Here is a 24,811-nt window from a genome sequence, read left to right on the forward strand (position 1 = left end):
TGTCCGCGCGGTGTCGTTAGAGACCGAGATTTTATCTTACCTCAGCAATGCAAAGCTCCTCCTCAGTTAGGGAGGATTCAGTTTATCACGTGGGGCTTTTGTTCGAGAAAGGGCCCAGTACAGTCTCTGTTTTTGCAAGAGCTGTGAGGAATTACAGCGTTGTTTGGTTAATACCGAATGGATAAGACCGATTTATTGAAGGAATTATGAAAATGCCGAAACACGGATTTAAATGGTGGATGTATTTTATTGCAACGTTTTCAATTTGGAATATTACCGATGGGCAGATTGTGTATTCGGTATCGGAGGAGGCTGATCCGGGAACCACAATGGGAAATATAGCGAAAGATCTGAACCTAAATCTTCAAGAATTAGAGCATCGTGGATTTCAAATCGTTTCAGGCCCAAATAAGAGGTATTTCAGTGTTGATTTAAAAACTGGTGTTGTTCTCGTCAAAGAGAGAATAGACAGGGAACAGTTATGCGGAAGGAGCAAAAAATGCTCTCTGGAATTAGAAGCCATTGTTAACTCCCCCTTAAACATGTATCGACTGGAGGTGAATGTTTTAGACATAAACGATAATTTTCCTACCTTTAAGTCCCCAAAGACGGAACTAAATATTGTAGAATCAGCCTTCCCGGGAGAGAGATTTACATTACCAAGTGCGTTTGACGCTGATGTGGGCAGTAATTCGGTAAAGAGCTATAAACTGAGTCCGAATGAGCATTTTTCTCTGGATGTTCAGAGCGGAGGAGAACAGAGTGTGTCTGCTGAATTGGTGCTACAGAAAGCTTTGGACCGAGAGAAACAGCCGGTGATCCAGCTCACACTGACCGCTGTAGACGGAGGAAAACCTCCCAAATCAGGAACATCGCAAATCATTATTAATGTTGAGGATGTTAATGATAATATTCCCGTTTTTAGTAAATCTCTCTACAAAACACGAATTACGGAAAATGCGCCCCAGGGCACATCTGTTGTCACGGTCCATGCTAGTGATGCTGATGAGGGTTTAAATGGAGAAATAATATATTCATTTATAAGCCATGATGAGGATAGTGTGGTAAACGCTTTTACCATTGATTCTGTCAGTGGTCTAATCTCAGTTAAAGGGATTATTGATTACGAAACTAGCAATGCTGTAGAAATTCGTGTCCAAGCAAAAGATAAAGGCCAGAAACCAAGGGCTGCTCATTGTAAAGTTTTAGTTGAAATTGTTGATGTTAATGATAATGCACCTGAAATTTCCGTGACATCTCTTGCTGAAACATTGAGAGAAGACGCTGCTGCTGGTACAATGGTGGGATTGATCACTGTTAAAGATGAAGACGTAGGAAAAAATGGCGCAGTGGTTCTTAAGTTATGCGATTCTGCATATTTTCGTATACAGAACACTTATAAAAATAAATATTCTCTGGTTGTGGATGGATCTCTAGACAGAGAGCGCGCGTCTGAGTATAACGTGACTATCACAGCTACAGATGAAGGGACTCCGTCTCTCTCTAGCACCAGTGTCATTACTATACACGTTTCTGATGTGAATGACAACGCGCCGCGCTTTCCAGAGCCCATCATTAATGTTTATGTGAAAGAGAACAGTCAGATTGGAGCTGTTATTCATACAATATCTGCTTTTGATCCTGATGTAGGTGATAATGCCCGAATAACATATTCTTTAGTAGAAAGCTCGAAAAGCGGTCCGGTGACATCCATGATCAACATAAACTCTGATAGTGGAGATATACACAGTTTACAGTCGTTTAATTATGAAGAGATAAAAACGTTTGAGTTTAAAGTTCAGGCCACAGACTTTGGTGTTCCTCCGCTCAGCAGTAACGTGACTGTAAATGTTTTTATCCTGGATGAGAATGACAACAGTCCCGGGATTCTCGCGCCCTATTCCGAGCTCGGTTCCGTTAACACGGAGAACGTTCCCTATTCTGCTGATGCGGGCTACTTTGTGGCCAAGATCAGGGCTGTAGATGCAGATTCTGGTTACAATGCGCTGCTGTCTTACCACATCTCTGAACCCAAAGGAAACAATCTGTTCCGAGTCGGAACCAGCAGCGGGGAGATCAGGACTAAGAGGAGAATGAGTGACAATGACCTGAAAACTCACCCGCTGGTCATTTTGGTTTGTGATAACGGTGAGCCCTCACTGTCAGCGACTGTGTCTATCGATGTTGTGGTTGTTGAAAGCGCAGGTGACGTCAAGACAACATTCAGACATGCGCCGATAAAGGAGGAGAGTTTCTCGGATTTAAATCTGTATTTGCTGATCGCCATTGTGTGCGTGTCCGTCATCTTTTTACTGAGTCTCATCGGTTTGATGGCTGTAAAATGCCACAGGACAGACAGGAGTTTGGGCAGGTACAGCACCCCGATGATCACCACTCATCCTGACGGGAGCTGGTCTTACTCCAAATCTGCTCAGCAGTATGACGTGTGTTTTAGCTCGGACACACTGAAGAGTGACGTAGTGGTTTTTCCTGCGCCATTTCCGCCTGCAGATGCAGAACTGATCAGTATTAATGGAGGAGACACTTTTACCAGAACACAAACACTTCCTAATAAAGAAAAGGTAAGAATGTAAATATGTAGCTAAATACGATGATTTTTCTTTTTTTCTTGTCTTTTTTTATTTATTTATTTGTTTTTATTTTGTTAGCCGCTGCTGCTTTTTGCTGTCCATGGTACTGAAACTCTTTACTGTTATTGATCATGCGTGGCTTTGCGTACCATCTAGGTGTTTCAACTGATTTCAGTCTTCTCTTTCATCTTCATTTTCCTGTTCTTCATCCTAATGTTGTTTTTGTCTTGTTGGATTTTTAAAGAAAATAAAAATAAATAATACATTTAGATAAATAAATAAATAAGTTCCCAGAGTTTAATGGTTAAGAGATTTATTTTTTTTTTTTACTCTTTCACTGCTACAACACATTTTTAGTAGCCTACATCTGTCTACAAAACTGTTGAATATCAAGTTTCCTTTTAAACTGATTTTTATTTATTATTAGTTGCCTTTTCTGGAAACGCCTGTCTTAATCATACAACGTTTACCGCGCGCATTCAGCAATTTATATACATGATTTGAGTTGTATATTATTTCTGCTCTTCCACTAGAGGTCCTCATCAGTCCATGGTTAATCTTTTTACATTTGTGTACGCGTGTCTCCGCCTTGTTTTTCGCAGAGGGTGTAGCTTCAATGGCTTTGTTCCGACAATGCTACAGCTCTCAGTCTCCTCTCTGCTTTAGTGGATACAAATACGAAACTAGAACGAAATGCTGATACCTTGATGAATATTCCGTTTAAAAACAAATACAATATGGCAATAGCTTTGGTCCATGGTTGTCTTCCTAGGATTATTTTATATGTGTTGTTTTTCTTTGGGAGTATAGCCGACGGGCAGGTTGTGTATTCAGTGTCGGAGGAGGCAAACCCGGGAACAACAGTCGGTAACCTTGCAAAGGATTTTAACCTGAATTTACAGGATTTACATAATCGAGGATTTCAACTAGTAACTGGAACAAATACGAGGTATTTCGATTTAAATACAAAAACTGGAATTCTTCATATTAAAGACAGAATCGATAGAGACGAACTGTGCGGACGGAGCTTGAAATGCTGTCTCCCTTTGGAAGCTATTATTAACGTGCCATTAAACGTTTACCGTTTTGAAGTAAACATTATAGATATAAATGATAATACACCTACATTTCGCTCTCCTGTGAAATATTTTAATATATCAGAGTCGGCATTTCCAGGGGAAAGATTTCCATTGCCGAATGCGTTTGACGCGGATGTGGGCAGTAATTCGGTAAAGAGCTACAAACTGAGTGCGAATGAACACTTTTCTCTGGATGTTCAGAGCGGAGGAGAGCAAAGTGTGTCTGCTGAATTGGTGCTGCAGAAAGCTTTAGATCGAGAAAAACAACCAGAGATCCAGCTCACAGTGACCGCTGTAGACGGAGGAAAACCTCCAAGGTCAGGGACGATAAATCTAATTGTTAATATTGAGGATGTGAATGATAACATTCCAGTGTTCAGTAAACCACTATTGAAAGCTCGAGTCGTAGAAAACGCACCGCTTGGCACCTCCGTAATTGAAGTTCACGCCAGTGACCCAGATGAAGGACTAAACGGTGAAATCGCATATTCATTAGTGAGCCAAGATAGCGATAGTAATGTAGATGCATTCTCGATAGATTCTGAAACCGGGCTTATAACAGTGAAAGGCACTGTAGACTATGAAAGAGGTGCTGCTGTTGAAATTAGAGTACAAGCTAAAGACAAGGGCCTTAAACCACGAGCCGCATACTGCAAAGTGTTGGTGGAGATAATGGACATAAATGACAATACACCTGAAATTTCTGTTACCTCCTTAGTAAATACTGTTAAGGAGGACGCAGCTAATGGTACAGTGGTTGGTATGATAACTGTACTGGATACTGATGCGGGAAAGAATGGGGAAATTCAGCTTAAGGTTCACGATATGTTGCCATTCAAAGTTCAGAACTCGTACAATAATTATTATACTTTAGTTGTTAACGGGCCTTTAGACAGAGAGCGCGCATCTGAGTATAACGTGACTATCACAGCTACAGATGAAGGGACTCCGCCTCTCTCTAGCACCAGTGTCATTACTATACACGTTTCTGATGTGAATGACAACGCGCCGCGCTTTCCAGAGCCCATCATTAATGTTTATGTGAAAGAGAACAGTCAGATTGGAGCTGTTATTCATACAGTATCTGCTTTTGATCCTGATGTAGGTGATAATGCCCGAATAACATATTCTTTAGTAGAAAGCTCGAAAAGCGGTCCGGTAACATCCATGATCAACATAAACTCTGATAGTGGAGATATACACAGTTTACAGTCGTTTAACTATGAGGAGATAAAAAAGTTTGCGTTCAAAGTTCAGGCCACAGACTCTGGTGTTCCTCCGCTCAGCAGTAACGTGACTGTAAATGTTTTTATCCTGGATGAGAATGACAACAGTCCCGGGATTCTCGCGCCCTATTCCGAGCTCGGTTCCGTTAACACGGAGAACGTTCCCTATTCTGCTGATGCGGGCTACTTTGTGGCCAAGATCAGGGCTGTAGATGCAGATTCTGGTTACAATGCGCTGCTGTCTTACCACATCTCTGAACCCAAAGGAAACAATCTGTTCCGAGTCGGAACCAGCAGCGGGGAGATCAGGACTAAGAGGAGAATGAGTGACAATGACCTGAAAACTCACCCGCTGGTCATTTTGGTTTGTGATAACGGAGAGCCCTCACTGTCAGCGACTGTGTCTATCGATGTTGTGGTTGTTGAAAGCACAGGTGACGTCAAGACCACATTCAGACATGCGCCGATAAAGGAGGAGAGTTTCTCGGATTTAAATCTGTATTTGCTGATCGCCATTGTGTGCGTGTCCGTCATCTTTTTACTGAGTCTCATCGGTTTGATGGCTGTAAAATGCCACAGGACAGACGGGAATTTGGGCCGGTACAGCACCCCGATGATCACCACTCATCCTGACGGTAGCTGGTCCTACTCCAAATCTGCTCAGCAGTATGACGTGTGTTTTAGCTCGGATACACTGAAGAGTGACGTAGTGGTTTTTCCTGCCCAATTTCCGCCTGCAGATGCAGAACTGATCAGTATTAATGGAGGAGACACTTTTACCAGAACACAAACACTTCCTAATAAAGAAAAGGTAAGATAACTTAATACAGTATTTATTTTACTGGTAAATTAAGTCTTTTGATTTCGAGCTACATATCTAATCGACATCCTCTGTGTTGTCTTGGTTATTTGATATTTCGTTTATGGTTACTAAATATTGTAGTTTTTAGTTAAGAGTGCACATTAAACACGATAGACATGGTAAACATTACATTGCTCGATATTTGTTTATCGTTGGTGTAATTGGATCTCTTCGTGGTGCTGAACACTTTGCATCCAAACTTATTGGTAACAGTTATTTTTTCCCGTCGTATTACACATGTAATGCGTTTTTATCTTGGGAATCAAGATTTTATATTATTATGCAATACAGGTCATCAATCAATCAAATTATTTATTTTTATTTTATTTTATTTTTATTTTTTTGTACAAGGTGATACATTTAGCTGAATGCAGAGCAAACTTCTTTAAAGCACAATTTGTGTCTCTTTGTGTTTTTTAAGCAAATATATTTCAGATATATTACATATTTTGTTTATTGGCCGTTCAATTGAAATAAAACGTGAAAATATATATCAAATGGTTTTATTCTGGTTAGCTAGTTAGTTATTTGGTTGGTTAAAAAACGTTTTGCTTTCTTGGTGAATTTTCTATTTTATCCGCGCGATGTCAGCATCTGCCTGTTGTTTGAGCGTTCCTGACAAGATGAGGCTCCTCCTATTTTTCTTTTTTTATCTTCCTGGATAAGGGCTTTGTTCGTCATACGCCATTGTCCTCGGGCGCAGTCCACTCGCTGATTTTGCACAAAAAAAGGGTTTACAGACATGCTGGAGAGTTTCTGTGATTTAGCATACACGGAAATGGTTTGGTAAAATGGCTTTAAAAGACGGGCATATTTTGAAAGTGTGGATATTTTTTCGTATCTTTCTTCTATTTGGGATATTTGCAGATGGACAGATTGTGTATTCTATAACGGAGGAGGCAAATCCAGGCACGACAGTTGGAAATTTAGCTAAGGATCTTAACTTGAATTTACAGGACATCGAAAGACGTGGATTTCAAATCGTGTCGGAGACCAACAGAAGGTATTTCGATTTGAATTTAAAGACTGGTGTTCTTCACGTTAAGGAGAGAATAGACCGAGAGGATCTATGTGGACAGAATGCGAAGTGTTCTTTACCTCTTGAAGCAATCGTTAACGCTCCTTTGAATATGTATAGATTTGAGGTAAACGTACTAGATATTAATGATAATCCACCATTATTTCGTACCTCAAAGACAACACTAAATATTTCAGAATTAGCTTTTCCAGGGGAGCAGTTCGCTCTGCCGAGCGCGTTTGACGCTGATGTGGGCAGTAATTCGGTAAAGAGCTACAAACTGAGTCCAAATGAACACTTTTCTCTCGATGTTCAGAGCGGAGGAGAGCAGAGTGTGTCTGCTGAATTGGTGCTGCAGAAAGCTTTAGACCGAGAAAAACAGCCATTAATTCAGCTCAAACTCATCGCTGTAGATGGAGGAAAACCTCCAAGATCTGGAACAATGCAAATAATCGTAAATGTGGATGACGTCAACGATAACATTCCTGTTTTCAGTCAATCATTGTATAAAGCGCGTGTAAATGAAAACTCGCCACCTGGTACTTCTGTTGTTACAATTCAGGCCAGCGACCCAGATGAGGGTGTAAATGGTCAGATTGTCTATACTTTAGTTAACCACGATAATGATAAAAATGTAGAATCATTTTCAATAAATCCTGAAACTGGAGAGATTACTGTGAAAGGTGACGTAGATTACGAAAGAAAAAATGCTGTGGAGCTCCGCGTGCAGGCAAAAGATAAAGGGCAGAAGCCTAGAGCTGCTCTTTGTAAAGTGCTACTGGAAATTGTTGACATTAACGATAATGTTCCAAAAATCTCTGTAACATCTTTGGTTAATAAAGTCAAAGAAGATGCTCCGATTGACACAATGGTTGGCATGATAACCGTCACTGATAATGATGCTGGTAAAAACGGACAGGTAACGTTAAAAATACAGGGCTCTGCTCCTTTTAAAGTTCAGAACTCGTACAAGAATTATTATACTTTAGTTGTTAACGGGCCTTTAGACAGAGAGCGCGCATCTGAGTATAACGTGACTATCACAGCTACAGATGAAGGGACTCCGCCTCTCTCTAGCACCAGTGTCATTACTATACACGTTTCTGATGTGAATGACAACGCGCCGCGCTTTCCAGAGCCCATCATTAATGTTTATGTGAAAGAGAACAGTCAGATTGGAGCTGTTATTCATAAAGTATCTGCTTTTGATCCTGATGTAGGTGATAATGCCCGAATAACATATTCTTTAGTAGAAAGCTCGAAAAGGGGTCCGGTAACATCCATGATCAACATAAACTCTGATAGTGGAGATATACACAGTTTACAGTCGTTTAACTATGAAGAGATAAAAACGTTTGAGTTTAAAGTTCAGGCCACAGACTCTGGTGTTCCTCCGCTCAGCAGTAACGTGACTGTAAATGTTTTTATCCTGGATGAGAATGACAACAGTCCCGGGATTCTCGCGCCCTATTCCGAGCTCGGTTCCGTTAACACGGAGAACATTCCCTATTCTGCTGATGCGGGCTACTTTGTGGCCAAGATCAGGGCTGTAGATGCAGATTCTGGTTGCAATGCGCTGCTGTCTTACCACATCTCTGAACCCAAAGGAAACAATCTGTTCCGAGTCGGAACCAGCAGCGGGGAGATCAGGACTAAGAGGAGAATGAGTGACAATGACCTGAAAACTCACCCGCTGGTCATTTTGGTTTGTGATAACGGAGAGCCCTCACTGTCAGCGACTGTGTCTATCGATGTTGTGGTTGTTGAAAGCGCAGGTGACGTCAAGACCACATTCAGACATGAGCCGATAAAGGAGGAGAGTTTCTCGGAATTAAATCTGTATTTGCTGATCGCCATTGTGTGCGTGTCCGTCATCTTTTTACTGAGTCTCATCAGTTTGATGGCTGTAAAATGCCACAAGACAGACAGGAGTTTGGGCAGGTACAGCACCCCGATGATCACCACTCATCCTGACGGGAGCTGGTCTTACTCCAAATCTGCTCAGCAGTATGACGTGTGTTTTAGCTCGGACACACTGAAGAGTGACGTAGTGGTTTTCCCTGCGCAATTTCCGCCTGCAGATGCAGAACTGATCAGTATTAATGGAGGAGACACTTTTACCAGAACACAAACACTTCCTAATAAAGAAAAGGTAAGGTATTCTTCATTACACGTGATGAAAACGCTTTAGTTAGAGATTCTGTTTCTACTTTGAATTGTTTGTGTTGTATATTGCTTATTCAAATTGATATAACGTTTGAGGGAAAATAAGAATCCTTTTTACCTTATTTCTCCCAAATATAATCTACTTTGGTTGCACGGAGGTTTAAAGTGTAGTTTTTACATATTTTTCACTAACGCACTCTGTCCGTGGTGCTGAAAACGCAAATATGCATATGTTCTTTTAGGGCATTAGTGAGTTGATGAAAAGTTGTATTCATTAATTGCATTAGAATTAAATAATAAAATTATTATTATTATTATTATTATTATTTTATTTAAGGTTGAAATTTGTGATTACGTAGTCTCTTTGAGAGAAGCGCTGCTTTGTTTACCGAAGTGGTCCCATTAAAATGCATGTTGGTAGTATGCCATATACAAACATAAAATCGTGCTATTGACACTCGGAAATTGAATTTGGCTTGCAAATGATACACACGTGTTTGACGTGCATACAATAAGCAATTTTCTAGTGCAAATGATAAGCATCTGCTCCACAAACCTGATCCTACACACTGCATATCATATGCAAGTCAAAGTCAAGTTCTGCATATAAATAGTACGCTAATGATACGCACTTTCATGGTATAGGATTGTACCGTGGCAATAGCCCTATTTCAACTCTTCCATTAGCAGAACGAGACAGTGTATTTGCGCTAGTGTGCTTTTGTTTTTGTTTAGGCCAAATTGGGCCAAAATTGTGCTGGTAATCTTACCTGTAAGACGGAAAACAAACGAATGTGCATTCTTAAAATGTCAACACTTCAAAAATATAATAGCCTAGAATTGGTTATGATGCAGATAAAATGGCAACATCATGTATCGTTTTAAATCATAGTTTTCTTAAAAAAAAATATGTAAAGGATGAATTATTAGGTTTATCATTTTATAAAACCTTTTTTTGTTTTTTGTTTTTGGTCAAAACTTTAGCACATGTAGTGCGTGTTTATAGAGAATGTGTTATGTTGCAAATCAAACAATTAGGATATATATATATATATATATATATATATATATATATATATATATATATATATACATACATACATACATATGTATAATTTTTTTTTTTTTTTTTTTTTTTTTTGTATGAGTACTCCTGGAACATTTTCAGCACATGTTAACAATACACTGATAATAGCCTATTGATAACTGTGATCAGTTTGGTTACTAAAATAATGAAATGTCAATTTTATGTCATTTTATGTCTAATAACAATAGCTATGTGAAATCATTCTGAATATATATATTTATATATATATATATATATATATATATATATATATATAAATGAATAAAAAAATAAAGTACACATGGAAATATGGCATTACATTTTTTAAATATTTACTTAAAATCTCAGGAGAGGTTCTTCAAGTTAACAATTTAGGCCACATGGGTCGGGTTATAAAAACGTTTGAAACCCTGCCCTTAAATAAGCACTACATTTCCGTTCAGGCCTTATTGTGTCTCGGACCATTTTTTTTTTTTTTTTTTATTTAAATAGCCTTGTTAAGTGTGTGCCATCAATGCCACTGTTATAATTAGATAGCGAGTCTGATGTGGACACATCCTCCGTTCTAGGCATTATCAAATGTATTTTAATAATATGCTCTTATAACCGAAAGATTAAACAGCAAAATTATTTTTTTAGAAACAGTTTAGATTGCAGTTGTCCGCACGATGTCACTAGCCTTCCATTTTTACAGGACAATCTTCTTGACTCCACTAAGCTCCGCCTCATTTTGTAGCTTCCCGAGCAGAGAGGCTTTGTTCAGAATTCGCCATTGTGTCTAGAAGCTGCTGCAGCGCGCAGTTTCCTGTGGATATTTCCTGGGTGACTATGCTATCGGATTTGTATCACTTTGGCATAACCAGAAGGTTTAGAGAAAATGGCGTCCAAAGATCAATCAAGATTTCGGGTTGGGATTTCTGTGTGCTTTCTGTGTTGGCTTTGGAATAAAGCGGGGGGACAACTGGTGTATTCGGTGTCGGAGGAATCAAACCCAGGCACTACAGTTGGGAATTTGGTGAAGGATTTTAATCTGAATATTCAGGATCTTGAGGTACGAGGGTTTGATATTGTTCCGGGACCAAACAAGAGGTATTTCGATTTTAATACTAAAACTGGAACCCTCCATGTCAGAGAGAGAATTGATCGAGAAGAGATTTGCGAGCAGAATATGAAATGTTCTCTGCCTTTAGAAGCCATGATTAGCTCGCCATTGAATATTTACCGATTTGAGATAAATGTTTTTGACATTAATGATAATGCACCAGCATTTCGGACATCAATAACAAATTTGAATGTCAGCGAATCAGCTATTCCAGGGGAGAGATTTCCATTACCAAGCGCATTTGATGCGGATGTGGGCAGTAATTCAGTAAAGAGCTACAAGATGAGTTCAAATGAACACTTTTCTCTGGATGTACAGGGTGGTGGAGATCAGAGTGTGTCCGCAGAGTTAGTGCTGCAGAAAGCTTTGGATCGAGAGAAACAGTCTGTTATCAAGCTCACGTTGACTGCTGTAGACGGAGGAAAACCTCCCAAATCTGGTACAACAGAGATTATAGTTAACGTTGTGGATGTTAATGATAATATTCCTGTTTTCAGTAAGTCTTTGTATAAATCCAAAGTAACCGAAAATGCAGCACGTGGTACTCACGTGATAACTGTTCAAGCAATTGATTTAGACGAGGGTGTGAACGGTGAAATCATTTATTCGATAATCAATCATAACAATGACAAAAATGTTGATGCCTTTTCGATAAACTCAGAAACAGGTGAAATTACTGTAAAAAAAGATGTGGATTACGAGCAGAAAAATGCAATTGAACTCAGAGTACAAGCAAAAGACCGAGGTTATAACCCGAAAGCAGCACACTGTAAAGTATTGGTCGAGGTCATGGATGTCAATGACAACATTCCGCAGATATCTGTGACCTCTTTAGTGAGCACTGTTAAAGAAGATGCTCCGATTGACACAATGGTGGGGATGATAACTGTAGCTGATAATGATGCTGGCAAAAACGGACAGGTAACCTTAAAAATACAGGGCTCTGCTCCTTTTAAAGTTCAGAACTCGTACAAGAATTATTATACCTTAGTTGTTAACGGGCCTTTAGACAGAGAGCGCGCGTCCGGGTATAACGTGACCATATCAGCTACAGATGAAGGGACTCCGCCTCTCTCTAGCACCAGTGTCATTACTATACACGTTTCTGATGTGAATGATAACGCACCGCGCTTTCCAGAGCCCATCATTAATGTTTATGTGAAAGAGAACAGTCAGATTGGAGCTGTTATTCATACAGTATCTGCTTTTGATCCTGATGTAGGTGATAATGCCCGAATAACATATTCTTTACTAGAAAGCTCGAAAAGGGGTCCGGTATCATCCATGATCAACATAAACTCTGATAGTGGAGATATACACAGTTTACAGTCGTTTAACTATGAGGAGATAAAAAAGTTTGAGTTTAAAGTTCAGGCCACAGACTCTGGTGTTCCTCCGCTCAGCAGTAACGTGACTGTAAATGTTTTTATCCTGGATGAGAATGACAACAGTCCCGGGATTCTCGCGCCCTATTCCGAGCTCGGTTCCGTTAACACGGAGAACATTCCCTATTCTGCTGATGCGGGCTACTTTGTGGCCAAGATCAGGGCTGTAGATGCAGATTCTGGTTACAATGCGCTGCTGTCTTACCACATCTCTGAACCCAAAGGAAACAATCTGTTCCGAGTCGGAACCAGCAGCGGGGAGATCAGGACTAAGAGGAGAATGAGTGACAATGACCTGAAAACTCACCCGCTGGTCATTTTGGTTTGTGATAACGGAGAGCCCTCACTGTCAGCGACTGTGTCTATCGATGTTGTGGTTGTTGAAAGCGCAGGTGACGTCAAGACCACATTCAGACATGCGCCGATAAAGGAGGAGAGTTTCTCGGATTTAAATCTGTATTTGCTGATCGCCATTGTGTGCGTGTCCGTCATCTTTTTACTGAGTCTCATCGGTTTGATGGCTGTAAAATGCCACAGGGCAGACAGAAGTTTGGGCAGGTACAGCACCCCGATGATCACCACTCATCCTGACGGGAGCTGGTCTTACTCCAAATCTGCTCAGCAGTATGACGTGTGTTTTAGCTCGGACACACTGAAGAGTGACGTAGTGGTTTTCCCTGCGCCATTTCCGCCTGCAGATGCAGAACTGATCAGTATTAATGGAGGAGACACTTTTACCAGAACACAAACACTTCCTAATAAAGAAAAGGTAAGACATAACATATAAAGCAATTTTGAAAAATGTGTTTAATAGTAATTTGTCAGATACAATTGTCCAATGTGTAAAACGTAAAAAGCGTATATATATATATATATATATATATACACACTGTATATTTCTAAAATGTAGCTATAGATATTAAGAATAAAAAATAATAATAATTTAACTGATACTACCATTATAGTTATTTCTTTGAAGCCACTTGGTGTCAGTATAGGAGTGTTTTGCAATCTTTGTGCGCGCCCACGTTGGCTCCTCCTCAATCTCTTTCTGTGCGCGCTCATGCGATTTACTCTGTTTCGTCTTTGTGACTGTATGCACTGAAACAAAATAGCATATAGGTCATTATAACCAACATATGGAAACTATTTTATTAATATTCTTTTTGCGGTTATTGGTGGAGTTTACAAAATAGATGCGTAATGGCTCAGGAAATTGTTCTTGACGGGACCGTTGTGTGTCTTGTTGTGCTGCGCTTGCTGTCTATAGCTTCAGCCCAGATCGCATATTCCATTTCAGAAGAGGTGAACACGGGGACGTTTGTTGGAAATATCGCAAAGGATCTTAATTTGAATGTTCAAGAACTGGAATCACGTGGATTTCATATCACCGCAGTTTTGGGAAGAAAATATTTTGAGGTTAATTTGAAAACTGGTGTTCTGTTCGTCAGCGAAAGGATCGACAGGGAGACATTTTGTCCCGCCTCACCGCAATGTTCAGTGAATTTAGAAGCCATTGTTAATAATCCGTTAAACCTGTTTCGCGTTGAGATAAATGTTTTAGATATTAATGACAATGCTCCGTCGTTTCGTGTTAGGTCTAAACAATTTAACATATCAGAGAATGCCTTTGTTGGAGACCGATTCCAGTTGCCGAGAGCATCGGATCCTGATGTTGGAGCGAACTCGGTAAAGAGCTATAAGCTGAGTCCGAACGAGCACTTCACCCTGGATGTACAAAGCGGAGGAGAGCAGAGTGTGTCGGCTGAGTTAGTGCTGCATAAAGCTTTAGATCGAGAAAGACAGCCTGTGATCCAGCTCACATTGACTGCTGTAGATGGAGGAAAACCTCCCAAATCAGGTACGATGCAGATAGTCATAAATGTGCAAGATGTGAATGATAACGCACCCGTGTTTGGCAAAGCTCTTTATAAAGTGCGTCTTGTTGAAAATGCATCAGTGGGAACATTAGTCATACATCTGAGTGCCACTGATTTAGATGAGGGTGTAAATAGTGAAATTATTTATTCTTTAGTTCACCAAGACAGCGATGACCAAACAAACAGCATTTTTAAAATTGATTCTTCCACCGGCGTGATTTCAGTGCAGGGCATTGTGGATTTCGAGCAACACAATGCTTATGAGATTCATGCTCAGGCTGTAGACAAAGGTTCCAGTCCGCGATCCGCTCACTGTAAAATATTAGTAGAGGTGTTAGATATAAACGACAACGAGCCAGAAATATCATTAACGTCGCAAATAAACACAGTAAGCGAGGATGCTAAAAAAGAAACAACGGTTGCTTTGATAACAATATCGGACAAAGACTCGGGAAAGAATGGGAATACGCATGGGCAAGTGGTAGGTGATGTTCCTTTTAAATTACAGTCCTCGTATAAGAATTATTATTCTCTTGTAGTGGATGGGCCATTGGATAGAGAGCGTGTAGATCGATATAATGTCACAATCATGGCATCAGATGAAGGGACCCCACCTCTTTCTGCCACTCGTGTTTTCACAGTGTATGTTTCTGATGTTAATGACAATCCCCCACGTTTCCCAAATCCTGTCATAAATATCTTTGTAAAAGAAAATGGCCCCAAAGGCCAAATACTTTACACTATTTCAGCCGTTGATCCTGATGTAGATAAAAATTCCAAAATAACATATGGATTATTACCACTTCATAAATCTGGAAATACATATTCTGTTGTAAGTATAAACCCTGATAGTGGAGATATACACAGTTTACAGTCGTTTAACTATGAGGAGATAAAAACGTTTGAGTTTAAAGTTCAGGCCACAGACTCTGGTGTTCCTCCGCTCAGCAGTAACGTGACTGTAAATGTTTTTATCCTGGATGAGAATGACAACAGTCCCGGGATTCTCGCTCCCTATTCCGAGCTCGGTTCCGTTAACACGGAGAACGTTCCCTATTCTGCTGATGCGGGCTACTTTGTGGCCAAGATCAGGGCTGTAGATGCAGATTCTGGTTACAATGCGCTGCTGTCTTACCACATCTCTGAACCCAAAGGAAACAATCTGTTCCGAGTCGGAACCAGCAGCGGGGAGATCAGGACTAAGAGGAGAATGAGTGACAATGACCTGAAAACTCACCCGCTGGTCATTTTGGTTTGTGATAACGGAGAGCCCTCACTGTCAGCGACTGTGTCTATCGATGTTGTGGTTGTTGAAAGCGCAGGTGACGTCAAGACCACATTCAGACATGCGCCGATAAAGGAGGAGAGTTTCTCGGATTTAAATCTGTATTTGCTGATCGCCATTGTGTGCGTGTCCGTCATCTTTTTACTGAGTCTCATCAGTTTGATGGCTGTAAAATGCCACAGGACAGACAGAAGTTTGGGCAGGTACAGCACCCCGATGATCACCACTCATCCTGACGGGAGCTGGTCTTACTCCAAATCTGCTCAGCAGTATGACGTGTGTTTTAGCTCGGACACACTGAAGAGTGACGTAGTGGTTTTCCCTGCGCAATTTCCGCCTGCAGATGCAGAACTGATCAGTATTAATGGAGGAGACACTTTTACCAGAACACAAACACTTCCTAATAAAGAAAAGGTAAGCCTTTCTACCTCTGCAGAATCATGGCCCTTTTTCTATTGCCTGAGACTGAGAACTCTCCATGGTCCTGAAACACACTAAGCTTAACCATAGTTTGAATCTGTCCAGCAACCATGTGCTGAATTGACCAGTACTTTTTATGGTGCCCATGGAATATCACATTTAATGTTTGGCCAAACAATACAGATACGTTTCAAGGGTTTTTCTCATATTTCAGCAGTAATTTATCTAAAGTGTTTTTTTTGTTTGTTTTTTTTCGCCACTTGTATTATGCAGAAATCACTAAAACAGTTTCTAAGTCTGAACATGAGTCAGATGGCTGTCACGTGGAGTGGATTTATCGTTGCCTGTGCCATGTTGGTTAAGGAGGCCATGCCTGGCTTCTGTGTTCTCCTTGAATTATCTCTGGCAAGGAAAAACTAGCATCTTATTGAACACATACCCCAGCTTTAAATTCACTTTAAATTCACTTTGTAAGCAGCGTTCTGCAGATTAGAATTTTAACTGCAGTCCAGCAGCACTCTCTCTCTCTCTCTCTCTCCCTGCAGCTGAGGCCTCTCAGCAGGGTAGGAGCAATACAGATAATTTAAACAGCCTAAAATTTGGAAAAGGGCTATGTTACATCTCTATATGCGGTGCCATTTGCAAATTAAACCTGTATTTCATTTCTTAAATGGTTTGATATTGTTAATGGCCAGTTGAATGCTTTCTCTCTATCATCTTTATGCTTTTAGGTCGATCTGGTTGTGTTTGTCTCTGCTGTACACTTAGACTGCATTAGTTAAGTGCATGAGGATGATTTAAATAGTCTCTAACCAACATATTAGATTTCTACATCTGATCATACTGTCTGGTTTAGATATATATTTGTCTTAATGTTATCTCCTCTGCTGTTTTACAGTACACCTGCAAGTTTGTGCTTTACTGTGTTTTGTTGTGTTAAGCAGAACCACACAAAGCAGAATTTAGATCTATTATTGTCTCTGCACTGACTGAGATTTTCCTTCTAAGCAGATGCATGTTGACTGTGTGGTAGAAAACGAGGGGGATGGGAGAGGGAAAGAGAAAGGGAGGAGAGTGGGGGTGTTGAGGAAGGAGAGATGGGATGGGATAAAAGGTAGAGGGGAAAATATGAAGAGAAGGAGAGAGAGACATGCAGTGGGGGGAGGGGCCGGTAATTTTCCATTCTGTGCTGCAGGAGCCCATGATTTGCAGGCTGAACTCATAGTTCTGACATCATCCCTGTCAATCACATTGAAGCCCCGCCCCGTGCTCTATTTCTGCTGAGGATTAAGAGTCACTGTAGCAACAACCACAAACACAGTCATGCTGTTTATAGTCTATATGTGTTTGTTTGTGATAGTTTGATGTGAGAAGAGGTTGTGCATTTGATATTTGTTGACCAGCAATATTAGTAAGAGTGTCAGCAGCAACGTTTTCAATACAGTTCTGAACTTACTCTGGATGCAGATCATTAAATTGATTTCAGAAGCACATTACTGAAATACAGTTGAGCTTTTGCTTTACATTTTAGTAATATGCCTTAATTCAAAGAGGTCTACTTAAATGAAGAGAAACTCAATTCAACATTAGTTGTGCTGCAAGGTAGATTTATTTTTCATAATACATTCTTTTGTAGTGAAATATAAGACCATGTCATTAGAACAATTTCATTTAAAAATTAAATTTCACACACACACACACACACACATATACATACATACATACATATATATATATATATATATATATATATATATATATATATATATATAACCCCTTCATAGTAATGTCTAATTTCCTACAGTTTAGAGCTAGAGGACTTGACCCACGATTTATTGTCACAATCACTGACCAGGCAAACACAGTAACATAGACAGCAGCAAGAAACAGTTACATATGTCTTTTGTTTCCTTTACTCCTCTGTCTCCCTCACTTCCTATCCAAACACACGCCGTAATGATGTTACATTGCAATCTTGGCACTTAGTGTCTTATCTTATCCTTTCATCCTCAGGTTGTCATGGCGACCGGCTCTGTTTCTTTACAATTACCCAATGCTGCATTTTGCCACACCCACACACACAGTGAGACAGAGACAGAGAGAAAGCAAGGGGGGAGAGAAAACGGGAAAGAGCATGCAGAGTCTGTGTGAGCAGAAAGGGTGTGGTGAGCTGGTATGGTAAATGAACAGAAGAGAGAGCCAGCAGAGTCAGAGCATGTTTATGATAAAGAGGGAATGAAAGGGGAAGCAGGTGGTATCAGGGCAAACAAATGCGGGTGTCAGGGAGACAATAAAAACCTGATTCGCTGAATTAATTCACTTTCGGGAGTGTGAGTGGAGAAACAGCAGCCGCTGGGAGTTTAGCCACTGATTAAACATGACATAATTTGTCAGACGCTCACTGAGAGACAGAGAAGAAGAAAGTGAGGGAGAGAAAAGGAGTAGGAGAACATGATGAAACATGGGCGGCACTCGTGTTGTTTAAAGGATGTGAACCCTGATTGTAGTTCAACATGTTGTGTGTGTATATACACACACACATATGTATGTATGTGTATATATATATATATATATATATATATATATATATATATGTGTGTGTGTGTGTGTGTGTGTGTGTGTGTGTGTGTATGAAAGCTTGTTCTTCTCTGAAGTTGTTTTAATTGTATTATTAATTGTTTTAATTGTATAACTTTCCAGCTCTGTCTGTGCAGAGGACTACTGAGGCTTGTCTGCATTGCCTGATAGCTTTGTATAGAACTCCACAGGCGTATATTTTAGAATCAGGCTTCTGAAGGGCAGCTAGTGATGAGACAGCAGGGTTTATCAGGGTCCCAGAGGTTGACTGTTTTGTGTTTAGTAAAATCATGGACTGTTCTCTGACAGAGAAATGTAATGGAGGGGAAAGTACACACGCTTTGGGATCACAGATCCAGGGATCATGTTGGTTTACAGAAGCAGAAAGTATTTTGGGTGCATTTAGCTGTGCCTGCAGAGAATAAAACAGAGAATTCTGGATGTTTTATTCATTTTGCATTACCAAACGTCATTTTCAAGATTTTGTACAGTTTTCAAGTTTTTTATTTTATTTTTTTATTTATCTAGCCTATGTATTTCTTGAGAGTTTTAATTATTAGAGAAAGAATGTAAATATTTGTTCTGGGAATTATTTAATTTGATTAGAGTTACAGTTCACACACACACACACACACACACACACACACACACACACACACACACACACATATATATATATATATATATATATATAATTTTAAGTTGCAAATAAAACTGATTATTGGAGTGTGTTTTAAAAGAAGATAGTAATTTTTCTATTTAATCTAATGTTTAGTTTACTAACAATGGACATTGTAGATTGTTTCTACGTATTGTTTTATTTTTGAGTTTTATTGTTTTATTTTTTATTTTGAGTATACATTGGATACAGATGTAGAAAGACAGAAAAAGGATATATTTATTTTGCCCTCTCACTCACTCTTGCCTTTACATTTACACTTGACTTAAAATAGTTTCTTGATTGGTCAGGATGTGTCACTTTATTCTACACACAACAAAGTCACTATTTAAGGGTAGCTAAGAATTGTGTGGGGTTGGGGTGGGTGGGGCAGAATAGGTTGTCTTTAAATAGATCTTACTGCAAGGGAAACCAAGGAAATGTCAAGTATTGAGGATAAGAGCTTAAAGATGTTTAGAGATGAAATTCACAAAAAGGGTTTTCTTTGTTATATCCCATTGTCTTTGCCTCATGACAGATACATGCATTCTGGTGGACATGATGTGCAGGCCTGCAGTTCTTCATTGTACCCATAGAGGTCTGACTTTACCCATGCTCTATTTGACAACATCCAGTACATACTGACACACCCAGAATCCTTTCTTCTTCTTCATCTTACAGCCTATATATAATTAATAATTAGATCTCTTAGAAATAAAATAGTAAAAGGTGATGTCATGAAGAAAAAAAAAGTTTGGAGAGAAAAAAGTTGAAATGTATAAAATGTGATATTGATATTTTTATGTGTAGCTTATACTATTGCAAAGCTTTCGTCTGTACAAATACATTCAACACATATCCAATTGTGCAATAAAAAGTAACATTTTATAAAATTTATTTGTAGAGTTGTACATTTCTATAAAATACTATTTATAGAATACCTTATACATTTTTATTTAACTATATTGTTTAATTCATTTTTATTCTTAATAAAACATTTATTTAGCATTAAGTAAATATGTTAAATGAGTATAGTTCTAACAAATTATATGGCTTGCTATTTTCATGTGTAGCTTATACCATTGCAAAGCTTTAGTCAGTACACATATCCAAAGTTCTTTACATGAAGTTTTACAATACAAATGTAGAATTTTATCAAAATATTTAGTAAATATATCCAATATTAATTATAATATTAATTATTAAGTAAAACATCATTCATATATATATATATATATATATATATATATATATATATATATATATAACAACATCTATTGAAAATATATCATTGTATACATATAGTAGTAAAACTACAATTTGAATGAATTAATGGTTTTGAATAGAGCATGGTAGTCTTCTAATGATGCCATCTTTTACTGTGAATGATGGATGCAGTGAGGTCATAACTTATGGCCCTGGGCAGTGTGACAATGAAGAGGGTAGCCCCAGTCAAATCACAAAACTGACTCACACACATTTTGTAGACAGACAACACTGACTCACACACTCCCATAATGACCCTCATTTCATAAAGTCACATGAGGACAATTCAACATATTTATTATGTAGAAGACACTCTCATAAACCTTTCTACCTTGAACAACTGAGAGAGAGTCTCAAAGATGGAGCTGCAAAGCTCTGTTCTGCATAACAGCTATCATTCCAGTCTAATGGATGTCTTTTTAAAAGGGGCAATAACTGTGCTGTAATGATCCACCATTAATATTTCATTATAATGTCATTTATAAAGAGTGAGTAGAGCTGGAAATTAATATCTAATAGTAACTCTGGTGAGACTCTGATACAGAGAGGTGATGAGGTCTATCCATCCAATTTATTTCTTTTTCGTTTTTTTTTTTTTTTTTGAAGCACAAAAATTGGCCCAGACTTTTCGATGTCACTGCATGTAAATAATGTGTATATGTCCTGCTTGCATCTAGAATAGCTAAGGAATAAGGTTGAAGTTAAGGTGTACAGTATAATATTGTACAGACAAAAGGTAAGTGAATAAACTGTTTAGGGTGGTCGATACGAATTGCAGAATAATGGTTTCAGACGTTGATGAAAATTAAATAAATAAATAAAAAAAACTTCCATGACAAATATTCAACCATTGCATAATATTTAAGATATTGGTTTGGATGAAACTCACCTTCAGAAGGAGCAAAACAGTATATTTTTGTTAAGTCTGACAGGTGTCCGTCTGAGCAGAAAGTAAGAGAGATAACTTAATCTAAAACCCTGAGAGAGACAGATAGCAATTAGCAGAAGACAGCAGATGGATTCAATTCTAACAGGTAAGACAGAGAGATGTCAATGCTGTACAAATGCATCACAGCACAATGAGACACAGAAAATGACAATCTGTGTGTGTGTGTGTGTGTGTACATGCTAGATAGAACTCGAAGGAAAGGCCAGGTGTTTGGATCAGCTTGCATGCATAATTGACGAGATAACCACCAGTTATTTTCTTCTCCTCTTTGAAATGGGCATAAAATTGTTGTGCGTGTCCCACAGGGAGCGTCTGTAAGATGTCAGGGCAGTGCAGTCAGAGCTCACCTTTTCTAAGCAAAATATAAAAGAATACATTTGGTAAATTTGAATGTGCAAAGACTATTTTTTAGCAATTGAATAGCTGTCTGTGGTCTGCTTTCTGAAGTTTGCATAGAATTGAGTAGATTAAATGTTATCTCTCCCACTTGCTCGCTTCTTGTCTCCTTTATTTAGACAGAAGAATCTCATTTAGACATCACAATCTCTTCTTCCAGGGAAACATGGTCAAGACGGCAGCACATAGTTTCACACAAAGATAACTACACATTTTTTTATTTTGTTTTGTTGGAATTAAGTGTGGCTTTCGATACTATTGCTACATCAGTAGGAAAAGTTGGTGGGTATTCAGGGTTGCTCTGCGGTGGTTGGCCTATTATCTTAAAGACAGAACCTTCTCAGTGACCATTGGGAAGTTTTCTTCTTTGTCAGCTCCTTTGGCATGCGGTGTGCCCCAAGGGTCCATTTTAGGCCCACTTTTTTCACTTTACATGCTTCCCTTGGGTGCCATTTTTAAGAAATACAAGATTTCATACTACTGCTATGCTGATGATACAAAGTTCTATCTTGCAGCAAAAACTGACTGCAGTGATTCTCTGGATGTGCTCTACGACTGTATTGAGGAGATAAAAGGTTGGATGGCTAAAAAAAAAATAGCAATTAACCAAATGAAACCAATGAAACCGAAAGCGAAATTCAGATTTTAGGCCACTCTAGGACTTCATCTGTTTATAATTTAGGGTCTCTCTCTGCCAGTGTACAAACCCATGTAGGAAATCTTGGGGTTACATTTGATTCGTTACTCAGCTTTGAGAAACAAATTAGCACAGTGGTAAAAGGCAGCTTCTTCCATCTGAGATCAATTGCTAAACTGAAACAGTTTTTGTCTTACAAAGATCTGGAGACTGTAATCCATGCTTTCATAACATCATGCCTGGATTACTGTAATTCCTTTTACTGTGGCCTGCCTCAGACTGGGTTTTCTCATCTGCAAATTGTCCGAAATGCTGCTATGAGGCTCCTTATTGGAACAAAAAAGAGGGATCACATTACTCCAATTTTAGCGTCTTTAAATTGGCTCCTTGTAAAGTATAGAATTGATTTTAAAATAGCTGTCTTTGTGTACAATGCTTTATCTGGTCTTGCACCAAAATACATCAGTGACCTTCTGACTCTTACTCTTCTCAAAGAGCACTTAGGTGTAGTAATCAGCTTCTCTTAACTGTCCCACATTGTCGCTGTAAAACCAAGGGTGGTCAGGCTTTTTCAGCTGCAGCTCCTACATTTTGGTATAGTTTGCCTGTAAATGTGAGACTTGCTCCTTCTCTAGCCAGTTTTAAGTCTGTTCTCGAATCTTATTTGATTTCTATGGCATTTGATTAATGTCAGTTTAAGGTTTTGATGTCAGTTTGCTCTGATTCTATTTTTATGTGTTTGTTTAAAAAAAAATCATGTTTTCTATTATGCTTTTTTATATAATATGTTTTGTTGTACAACACTTTGGCATAACATTAGTTTTAAATGTACTATAGACATTTTGAGTTGACTAAATCATTGATAAAAATAGAAATCAAAAGGGGAGCTAAAATGGATCCTCGAGGAACTCAATGCAGATCATTAAGGATATTATTATCAGTAAAAAAAAAAATTATTTGATAATTTAACAATTATTCAAATAGGACTATCATTTTTAGGATATGAAGATTCTCCACCTTTTAACAGTGGAATGATTCTTAATGATTTCCAAATTATTTGTATGGTATTAGAGGTTAAACTTAAATTAAAAATAGAAGCAATCTGCCCTGCCACAATACCAGCAGCCATTTTTATAGAATAGGTCTCAACTTTATCAACACATGTTGATTTTTGGTATATGATTAAATTTAGCTTTTAATGTACAGTGATAATCTGTTGACACCTGCTGATTTTTTTCAATGTCTAGTTTCACTAGAGCATTATAAACCAGAGAAGTTTTGTTCAGAGCATATTTAGCAGGATCAATAGATTTCAAAGAGGTATAGATACCAGAATGAATATACTCTGAAGTTAAACCTACAGAAAAATAATTATTAAAAGTATCGGAATATCTACTCTACCCTTAACTACGATTTGGTTGACAATTAAGTGATCTGGAACTTTAATTGATCAACTTGATGTTGATGTAGGTTTAACTAACTTCCAAATCTTTATAGGATTATTTTAAGTTTAATTTACCATAGACAGATATTATTCACGTTTTGTATTTTGTATATATATTTTTATTTAGTGCATTTCTTTATTTTAAGTCTATAATGAGAGTTAGAAGACATGTAGGTGCAGCGTTACTTATAGTCAACAGAATGTTTTAAAGGGACCATCAAAATAAAATGAAACCTATATCTGTTATGGAAGTTTTATTTCTGTTTAGTCACATGCCTTAAAGTCTTGGCTTCAAAAGGTAGGCAGGTGTTTAGGTCCACCTTAGGCGATTATACTTGTTGTGCTTATTACATTAGATGAAACATACATTATAATTTAATCAAATCCCTGTTTTTAACTGAATTTACATGAGCTCAGGTCCTCGTCTTTGCAAGTCGTCATTAACAGTCAATCACAGTCACACAAAACACAGTGAAAATCCATAGTCTGGTCACTTCTGCCCAGAGACAACGTGAGCTGGTGGCTCGGATGTGTGAGATGTGTGCTAATGTCTGACGAGAGAGAGAGAGAGAGAGAGAGAGAGAGAGAGATACACTGCACAGAGTTTATAGCTTCCAATTTAATAGCCCCACTGGACATTAATAGATACAGTGTCAGGACTGTTGGTGGTCTGATGGAATTTCCACCTGGCCTTTATTGATTAAAGGGATTTATTGTGTCTTGTGAGGTACCATTATTCGTTTGAAGCTTTACATCATAAGGCCTGCAGCAGAACTGGACCCACAGCCATATATGGTATTTTAG

General features: G+C 38.6%; 4 protein-coding genes across 18 annotated transcripts in view; all 4 read left to right on the forward strand.

Annotated features, from left to right (window-relative positions):
- The window catches only part of LOC113067284 (protocadherin alpha-C2-like), a 114,392-nt gene that overhangs the window by 69,789 nt on the left and 19,792 nt on the right, over positions 1-24,811 (forward strand). Inside the window, exon 1 of one of the 15 annotated variants that reach the window (XM_026239672.1) lies at positions 11,104-13,264. The exons of the other annotated variants lie outside the window; for them this stretch is intronic. Within the exon in view, the coding sequence (XP_026095457.1) occupies positions 11,177-13,264 (2,088 nt within the window). The 5' untranslated portion in view covers positions 11,104-11,176. Of the gene's footprint in view, positions 1-11,103; positions 13,265-24,811 lie in introns of those variants that run through there. 15 annotated transcript variants of the gene reach the window in all.
- On the forward strand, positions 102-2,609 carry LOC113067291 (protocadherin alpha-3). The gene has a single exon (XM_026239681.1). The coding sequence runs from the start codon at positions 207-209 to the stop codon at positions 2,592-2,594; it is 2,388 nt and encodes a 795-aa protein (XP_026095466.1). The 5' UTR covers positions 102-206; the 3' UTR covers positions 2,595-2,609.
- LOC113067288 (protocadherin alpha-8-like) lies at positions 3,238-5,731 on the forward strand. Its single transcript, XM_026239677.1, has one exon. It carries the CDS (start codon positions 3,299-3,301, stop codon positions 5,714-5,716), a length of 2,418 nt encoding a protein of 805 aa, XP_026095462.1. The 5' UTR covers positions 3,238-3,298; the 3' UTR covers positions 5,717-5,731.
- Positions 6,310-9,139, forward strand: LOC113067289 (protocadherin alpha-8-like). The gene has a single exon (XM_026239679.1). It carries the CDS (start codon positions 6,550-6,552, stop codon positions 8,965-8,967), a length of 2,418 nt encoding a protein of 805 aa, XP_026095464.1. The 5' UTR covers positions 6,310-6,549; the 3' UTR covers positions 8,968-9,139.

This window comes from Carassius auratus, chromosome 50, assembly GCF_003368295.1.
Source record: "Carassius auratus strain Wakin chromosome 50, ASM336829v1, whole genome shotgun sequence".
Lineage (NCBI taxonomy): Eukaryota > Metazoa > Chordata > Actinopteri > Cypriniformes > Cyprinidae > Carassius > Carassius auratus.